The sequence below is a fragment of the Taurulus bubalis genome, assembly GCF_910589615.1.
Source record: "Taurulus bubalis genome assembly, chromosome: 6".
NCBI lineage: Eukaryota > Metazoa > Chordata > Actinopteri > Perciformes > Cottidae > Taurulus > Taurulus bubalis.
This window is the reverse complement of record NC_136594.1, coordinates 13,809,402-13,818,976: the sequence shown is the minus strand read 5'-3', so window position 1 is coordinate 13,818,976 and position 9,575 is coordinate 13,809,402. Positions and strand designations below refer to the sequence as shown.

The 9,575-nt window shown below is 38.4% G+C and overlaps 1 protein-coding gene across 1 annotated transcript; it reads right to left on the bottom strand.

Annotated features, from left to right (window-relative positions):
- Nucleotides 1–4,504: 4,504 nt before the first annotated feature.
- On the bottom strand, nucleotides 4,505–7,870 carry LOC306737422 (uncharacterized protein; the record flags this gene model as incomplete). The annotated part of the gene is made up of 7 exons (XM_079219156.1): nucleotides 7,342–7,870; nucleotides 7,181–7,259; nucleotides 6,082–6,444; nucleotides 5,687–5,800; nucleotides 5,012–5,108; nucleotides 4,715–4,842; nucleotides 4,505–4,618 (listed from the first exon to the last, which is right to left on the bottom strand). Exons 1-7 carry the CDS (start codon nucleotides 7,422–7,424, stop codon nucleotides 4,505–4,507), a joined length of 978 nt encoding a protein of 325 aa, XP_079075282.1. The 5' UTR covers nucleotides 7,425–7,870.
- Nucleotides 7,871–9,575: the final 1,705 nt, after the last annotated feature.

Genomic DNA, 9,575 nt, shown 5'->3' with positions numbered 1-9,575 from the left:
ATATATATATATATTTTTTTTTTCTCTTTTCTTTCTCATGCCCTTAGATTATCTTGTTGGGGCAGTGTTTATAGTCCATCAATAAAGACCTTCAACGATCCATTCGTGTCTGAGAGTTTGAATATTGTATTAAATGATTTGGTTCGTCATGCATCATTTTATGTTGTGCAGTTTTAAAGAAATAAAGAGATTGAATGAAGAAATTGTAAAGATAATTTCTTAATAAAGTAGTAGTAATAAAAAGTAATACAAAAATGTATCTGAAAATTAAAGGCAAGGAAGCCTCCTAACATCGTTAAATGCGTTTGTGACGTTTGCTTCAGTGTCGGTTAGCTGTGTTTTGCCTCTCAGTATGTTGGCAAAGCCTTCAGGTCTTTGCACACTGGCATCAGTATAGCCGAAGCCCAAGAGCAGCTCATTCATCAAACATGCTGGCCATGCCATCAGTTGCCCGAGATAAGATAACATTGCCGTGTTGTGGCTTGAAAGAGGAATATAACATAACCTGGACTGTACTACTTCTACAACCCCGGTGGATACCTACACTAAAATAAATAGTATTTTAGGCTCACTTATTCCCCACTCTCTAACACTACACCATTAAAAATATTGATTAGAAACCTTCAGAATTACTGTTTTCTGTATTATTGTGCTGAACATATACACTAATTTCCAGTGAGCCACAAATGGATGTAGAAATGCTGTTGATCACAAGTTTGCATAATTTATTTTTTATTTTCAAACCATGTTCAACAGCAGCTTTGAATTGTGCCTAATTCATCACGTGCCTACAAACAATCCTTGGCCGTTATATCTAGATAATAATTGTTAAATGTCACGAGAGGTGATTCATTATTAATTTATTGCACTCATATTGTAGTAAATGTATTAAAGTGCTGCACAATTGAGGTCAACATGACAATATAATTAACTTAATTTCAGTGTATATGCATTGTTTTTACATCCAGTAATTGTTTTAAAAGGGGCCCAGAGGTTTTATTATTATGGTAGTTGACCTCATCCACAGGATACTTTTCTCTGCCCTCCAGCAGCTAAATATGTGTGAAGAATCACGTAAATCTGATCGAAACCAAACCCAAATGTGTCTTGTGAGATAAATATCAAGTATTTGCATTTGTCATTTCAGGATTTCCTTTAGTGTTGGTATTTTTTTAGTTCTAATCAAATGCTACCGTCAGCGAAAACATGTAAAGAACTCTGGTCCATGTAACCAAAGACACTAAGATGATGATGACATTTTTCTCAGTTCTATATGCTTTTTCTGGATGACTTGAAACAAAACAAAAAAGCATTTTACCAAAAGTCACTTTGTTTGTTGTGTGTGTGGCCATTTTTTCAGATTTTGTTTTCAAGTGACCTGAACAGAAACGATAACTGTTTCACAGGTTACTTTTATAAAAGTACCTTTGAGCAAACAGCAATCGTATTGCTGAACTTATGATACATTTCAAATATGCACATCTGAAAAGCAGTAAGAGATAAATATGCGTGAAAACAACAACTACATTGTTCTTCCACAGTACTGATACAGGCAATGCTCATCTCGTTCTACGGTGCAAATACATTAAAAAAAAAAAAATGTTTATGATGAATGTTGATGATCACGCCCTCCCCCCTGCACCCGCTCACTATATATTTGAGGCCACTACTTAATACTACATAAACACATCTGTGCAATCATATATTATCAGTGTAAATCACAAACATCCCTGTACATTTTGTAGTATATTATGGATTAAATGTATTTATTTGTTATTGTTCAATCATGCAACTTCTGTAGTGCAAAACAATACATGATATCAAATGGAAAATATTTTAAGTTGCGAGTACTTCATTTAAATTCTGTTTAAATAAACCAGCAGAAATATTTATTCAAGTTTATATCTGTGCCCGATATATTTCTGTGTATTCAATCAAAACTATAAATCTGGGGAATCATTCTACTGGATTTAAACTAAATAATGAAAATTTAAAACAAATGTGCTATCAATTTGTCGTGCAACTGCAAACTTCAGAAGACAAATATATTATATTTTTGCAGCACCATAACAGAAATATTATATTTTGAGTGCACAAATAAAATGTAATGTACACTTGAAATATTTTAATGTTTAATTATTACAATTTGGATAAAACAAAGATTAAGTCTTAAAACTGCACAAAAAATAAGTAGATACAAAGAAGACTGTAGAATTTAAATACATGTGTGCGCTCTCATAACATGCTTGACTCATGACTGACCAGAAGACAAAATGACTAAAGATCATTCATAAGATTTAACATCAAAGTAATCCAACGTAAAAGTAATCCAACGTTAATGTCCGAAGTGGAAAACAGTGTTTCCGAAAGTCTTGAAAAGGTCCTTTAGTGGTTTGACCGCCACGTCCCCCTTCATCCACGGTGCTTCCTCTGACGCGTGCTTCTGGCTTGATCGGGTGTGATGCTGCTTCAGCGCCGCCACTGGTTTGCATCGCATTTTGCGTGTGCCAGAGTTTCTCACCTGAAGTTCAGTTGTTCCTGAACTGCTGAGGGTCGATCCAGCTGTTCCCTCCAAGGGGATTTGAGGAGGCTGAGGAGACGGCTGGTGCTCTGTTGAGGGTGCAACGGTTTTCTCAGTGGACTGTTGGACTTGCAGTCTTGAGTCTGCAGATTACAAATGTTGTGGAAATTAACCTTTTCAATCTCCTTTAAAGAAAACAAATGCAATGTGAAACACTTTATCTTTAAGCATTTCTTAAACAGATACTTGGAATAATTCAATTGAATGGACAGAGCTCTTTCACCACAAATGGTTAGGTAAGTTTTTCATGGCAGATTTAGTAATTTGGGGGTCCCAGGAAAACCCTGTGCTTTTGCTTTACTTCAACCCTTTCTTCAGGAATGAATTAACAGCATACCTGAAGTGACACCGATCTGAATACTGCCCTGTTGCTCTCCATCCTGGTGGTATGGGCTCAGGCACAAGAAGAGTGTCTTCAGAACTGAATTTGCAGTGTCTGCTTCAGTAGATCCAACAAAATGAGGCATTAACAACATATTTCAGTGCAAGTCAGAATTTCCCACTAGTATTTATAAGCAGTAGGGAGCATGGCTTTACCTTTGTCGGATGCGATGTCGGGCAGCTGCTGACGAGCATGGGTTGTAGAAGGACTGCTACCACAAGGAGTTGGACTGGTAGACGTCTCACTGAGAGAATCAAGGCTACAGACGGGATTCAGCAGCTGCTTCGTAGGTTTTTTGATGTGCTCCGTTGATCCGTCTTTATTTTCTACTTTAGGATTAGGAGAGAAATAGGAAGATCTTGCCACACAATATATTTCTTTGACAGTATCAACTTGGTGTTGAAGAGGTGTCTCTAAACCAGAAGTACTTGGTTTGGAGTTTGATAAATGGGATGCATGATCAACGCACTGGTTTGACTGTTGAGAGCAGGAGGAGGTCCTTGAATAATCTTGTTGAGATTGGATGCATTGGAAAGGAGCAGCACTGAGAGGGGCAGCAAAAAGGCTAAGGAAGGACCTGGCAGGGGCTTTGTCAGGTTCAACTGCGCTTTTAATACAATTGCTTCTGCAACCTGCAGGCTGTGGAGCAGGACAGGAAGATTGAATGAAGCCTTGAGCCCAAGACGAACTTGGTACAGAATTGTCTATGGGCTGCAGAGTGTCAGTAATGGGACTTGTGAAAAGGTTATGAAAGGGTGTTTTAAGGGTCTTTTTACATCCAACTACCAAATCCTGTGACGTTTTACTGCTGCACTCTGCTGTGATTTTAGTTGAATAAGGTTGTTGTGTGTCATGGTTGAGGACAGATTGCATCTTTTTGGAGTGCATGTGGATCTGAGTCGGTTGTTTCTCTACAAAATGACAACTGCCAGAGTTTGTAGAATCACTTGTCTTAAAGGTGCTGATGATGGGTTCAACAAGAACAGCAGCTCCACCTTTAAAGTCTGTGAAAACTGAAGGAGAAAAAGGCTTTTTTGAGGCTTTTGAGTCAGATATCAGAAAGGAGAGATGGGGCCTCAACTGTGCAGGATGTTTGGAAGTAGATGTCTGTCTTGGAAAAATGCTTTTGCGATGAGTGCGTACAAAAGGAAGAACGCCATCACTTTTACAGGTGTCAGAGCATGTAATATCCAAAGGCTTCATATCTCCTTTGGATAACACAGACTTCTCTGCTCCAGTGACAGGAGAATACAGCAACTCCAACTTGACTTCACAAGTAGCTCTTTGAGCAGGTTTCACTGATTCTGGCATTTTGCCAACTTGGGTCTTGTTATCCCTGGAGGCCAGAGTAAGACTAGGGCAGTTCTTGGAAAGCAGACTGGTATGCACTTTGAGGGATGACAGGCTCTTGAATAATTTTTCCTGGGAATTGTTCACTTCATTTCTGGTATTTACCGAATGAATGACCTTCTCATCTTGGGTTTTTGAGCTTAGCCTTGGAACAGTGATCTCTTCAAAGTCAGTTCTTGGGGTATAGGACACTAAAGGTCTAAAGGTAGAATTTTCCACTGATTTACAAGACCTGAGAACAGCATCCACAGAGTAGGGAACTTCGCTTTGGGTTGCAGAGACTGAACTGCCAGATTCTTGACTTTCTGGAGTTGTAAACAAACGAGGGAAAGGTTTGAATAGTTGAGGTCCAAGCACTGCTGCAACGGAATAACAAACTGGCTCCTCATGTTTAAGGTTACTTGACGGTTGGACAGCATCTGATGCATGTGGAGGGACAGCTTCCTCCACGACATCCGCCTGCTCTTCAGTCTGACGTAACAAGGTTTCCTCCTCAGCATTTGTTTCTCCGCTGTTGTAAAAGTTAGGCCTAAAAATAAAGAAAATCAGCATGCTATTTACTCATCTTACAACTGGTATGAATGATTGATTACTAGATGAATTCCTATGCAAGAATTACATTGATGTATTTACAGAATCACAGTTAAGGTTTGTATGTGCATACCTGAGTGGTTGCAGGAGTGTATCAGAAATCGTACTAGCTGTAATTTCTGGCTCATCTGTGTTCTCTGGCTGTTCTGACGGCTCCTGTTCAGCTTTTTTTGAAAGTGCATAGTCATCATCACGTTTTAATATCTGCAGTGAGAAGAAGGGAAGACATGCAATTGTTTTCAGCACCCAGCAATGCCTATACAACATAGTAAGAACATTTTCACAAGCGGCCATACACTTTCCATACACACCTCTTGCAAAAGTTGGCTTGTGGTGTCATTAAGAGGCTCATGGGAAAACTTGCAATCTGCTCCTTGAAAACATGTTCCTTTTCTGTGGAAGAACTTGCAAGGAGAGGACTGTGCAGCTTAGTAAAGGAAATAATACCTATTCAACAACCCTCAGTTTGACAAATGGTACAATATGTATAACTGCAATGGGTTTATGAAAAATGTACATATCATTGCTGTTCAACCAAAGGATATCATGCATGTATGGGCAGCTCTCCCCCTTTGAGCAAAATCCTTGAACGTAGAACTTGCACACTTCTTTGACGAGATTGTTGTGTCCCTTAACATGTTCCAGTTGGCAGTCGTCCTCCTGTGTGCAGTTATAACGACAGTCAATAAAGTCATAATAATGCGATTTTTTTCTATCCTTCAAGATACTTAGACATGTCAACTTTGGTATATCACTTCTTATATATATTTAATATAACCTGCCTTGATGCATCTTCCCCAAAGGAAATGTCGACAAATTAACCGCCCATCCACAAACACGCCATTCTGGTCCTTGAAGTCCTGGGACATACACTTTGGACGTTTTTCTTTGACGACCTGAGAGAAAAGATGAGCATAACAATGAGCTTCACAAATATTTTAATGAATAAAACATTTTCAAGGAAGCATTTTTTTGATCCCTTGAACTATTTCTACTGGCTTTTGAGCTCTTTTAGCATTTTTGGCTTTGTTTTTGACAATATACAGTTGGCCCTATTTTCATCAAACATACAAAATGAGTCATCTGAATGCCTCTTTTGCCACAACAGCTGGTGGGCAAGATGAACATGTGGTTTCATTCAAGCTGCAACAGATTACAGGCGGATGCTCTTGCTTACCTGCTTGCCATTTTTATTTTGTCTGTATCTTCCACCTTTTCCCCAAGCAGGTTGCATCTGATGGCTTCCCCCTTTATTGGCAGGTTTCCGTCTATCCTTCTGTTGGTGATGATTGTTCTGCCCCCCCAGCCGCTTTTTCTGCTGCTGCTTGTTTACATTAGGGTTATTTTTTGTTGTATAATTCTGCCCTTTTTTATTGTGGCCAGCTTTATAACTTTGATTATGCATCACTTCTTTGGTGAAGCCAACCCTTGCATGTTCACTTTGAGTGTTATGCATATGATAGTTTATGGCCTTGGAGTCATCTTCTCTGAAGGATGCGGCATTATAACTTCTGGTTGTCTGGGCTTCGTAACGTAGCTTCTGTGGAAAGAAAATACAAAGAACTTAAATGTCAAGGACATGCCCATTAATATTGTAAGACAACCTTTTCAAGTTTGGGAAGTACATGTTGTGCAGGCAAGCAGCACAAACCCCATAGAACTAAATTTTGAATTACACAAAGGTGCAAGTAGAGCTAGATTAAACTAATGTGTGCAATATTAAATTTCTGCAGTAAAAGATGTACTTATTAAGCATTTGAAGGCTATAGTTTGTGAGAGTGTTGAATTGTATTGCATTGCAGTATATGGGCGGAGTTACACCTATTTTGTAACAAATACACAAATAAAGTTGTGAAATATTTGACAGATTTCCTTTAATTTTGGCCGCCCTTCTTTCAACGATTCTGTTTGAATTGCCAATCTAATTATACATTTTGTATTTTATTTTCCTCTTTCTATCGTGTTCTATTGAGTTCTGATGTCCGTCTCGTTAGAATAAAACCCAAAACATTGATTGATTGTTGTAACTGACTCAAGTGTTGATTTGGCTTTATGGAATAGTTTAATATTGTGAATTTAGCACATGACAAAAACAAACATTACAGAAACGTCCCTCCAATGTGCAATAATTCACCTCTTTCTATTGCATGATGTTATTTACCTGTGTCTCGGTCTACCAGGTGTGCATTAGCCAACACTGACATTTTACAGCAGTACAACCTTCACGAAGGTCAGGTTATTAAACTACATTAATATTAGCTTAAAGCTCGTCTCACCTTTTGATAAGGGCCAGTCTGCTCAACCTGGAGTTTCCTCTTTCTGGCATTGCCTCTTTGACCACTTTCAGTCTCGTTCCTGCAAAACAAAATAAGTATTTAAAGAATACGGCCATAACATACACATCAAAGCTAATGGCTTAATAGTTAAATACCGTTACCTGTGCGTAAAGGCGGGTTGACCAGGGCTCTTGACGCCTTCTTCCACAGCAGATAGTCCCGAGAACAGGTTTGCGAAAGCCATTTTATTTTGTTCGTCATTAATTATTTGTTTTTGTTCTGGTGGAAAGACGAGCAGGATGTGGATGTGACAACCCAGTCAGAAGTTATTGAAGTAAAACACTAACTTTTTAACAGCCACCTGCACCGCGGGAAATGCTGCCTCGCGCTTTATTCCCGCCCAGGTATCACCTATCCTAACCTGCTTTTCTGTTCAGGCCTGACATACCAAAAACACATTAAAGTTTGATTTGCTGTCCAGTAAATTGTGGTTCACATGGCTCACTCCATGGTTCCCGCATCGTTCACATCTTCTTCCGTGTTTGAGACAAACGTCACGTCCCTGGACTCTACCAAATATGGACAGGGGGGGGGGGTCTAGACTCTTCTTCTTCTTCTCCTTCTTCTTCTTCTCCTTCTTCTTCTCCTTCTCCTTCTCCTTCTTCTTCTTCTTCTTCTTCTTCTTCTTCTTCTTCTTCTTTTTCTTTTTTTTCTTTTTCTTTTTTTTCTTCTTCTTCTTCTTCTTCTTCTTCTTCTTCTTCTTCTTCTTTTACGGTATATTGGCGGTTGGTAAACAACTGTTTGGTGCATTACCGCCACCAACTGGTACGGAGTGTGGATCAGGACGTCTAGTACTTGCATTATTAATAATAACAATAATAAAATACAAATACATATTTGTTATTTAAAGATACTCTAATAGTACTTGGACCCTAACATTCAGCAACAGGGTATGCACTTGTCATAGTCTTAAATGTAGTCCCTTTCACTTTAGGGAGAAGGGGACACTGCGAGGAGGAGCACGGGGAAGGGGGGAAAGGGCAAACATGTCAATAATAATGTCGTTTTCTGGCTCAGACCTCCGAACCATCTGTGGTGAAGCGCTCTGTCCATTCAATTAAATTATTCCAAGTGTCTGTTAATTCCTTAAAGACATTTAAGTGTTTTACATTTGTATATAGTTTTGATTGATAAGGTTCATTTCCATTACTAAGTATTGTCTCTTATAAAAGCACATTTCACATGTTTTAGAATGCACTGGTATTCTCTTCTACAAAGATAAATTCCAGTTTAATAAAAAAAAAATGTCTTAAGGAAATACATTTTGACATGTCACAGTGGAAAAAGCACAGATGTAAATAACAAAATGAATGATGGCTGAGTTCCAATAATCTGCTCCAGTTTCAGGGTCCTGGTTTTGTGTGAAAAAGGCCTACAATATTAGGCTACTTGGTAAATATCATATTCAATCAGGAAATGGAAAGAGACTCACATAAACTTTACACACTTCTTCAAGTTGTAGCCAAGAAAAGTGACAAGAAACTACATTGTCTCATATCTCAGTTTGTATTATTTTGATGAGTATATTACATGATATCTTATCTGCCTTTTGTTGTTGTAGTCTTTATCTGACTCCCATTCTTATCTTTGACTCCACCTGTGTTAAGTGATTATTTTTATGTTTATTATTGTATTCCCCAATTTAAATTGTTTCATTGGGAGAAAATTAACTATGTTTTTTGTGAAAACCAATGGTTGTACATGAGAAGTATCGGTTCTTTCTCCCTTGTTGAAATAAAAAATTGAAGTTAGCCCAAATATAACCTTATCTGGAGTTCTGTGTTGTCCCGTGAGTTGTCACATACAATTATTTTCATTTCTTATTGTCCTGTGATGAAATACCTTGAGATTTGGGTAGTCTACAGACTTACTATGATCGACTAATAAACAAACTAAAATATAATAGACTGTGGTCTGTACTACAACACCCACAACACAGTCTCTCATTTAAATGCTTTAGCAAATACACTGATATATAGTTGACAGAAAAAGTTGGGTCTTTGATTTTGGGTTAGAATAAATCAAATCCACTCTAACCAGTTTGCTTCTCGATCTTACTGTCGAGAGCAATTCACTCTAAAATGAATGGACTTCAAATGTAATTGAATCCCCTTGGTGAACGGTGAACAGGCACACTCGACTCTGCCTCTTGTTAATCAGAGAGAATGATAAAAGCTCAGATATTTCAAAAAGACAAGATAGAGGCTGGACTTTGTTCTTCCACATAGGAGGGCGTCCCTGTGTTGGGCTCAAAGTTCAGGTCACACAAACGGTTTGGTTTTGCCTCTGAGTGTGTTTCCCCTCACTCTCTCACTTTTACCTGTCCATATTGAGC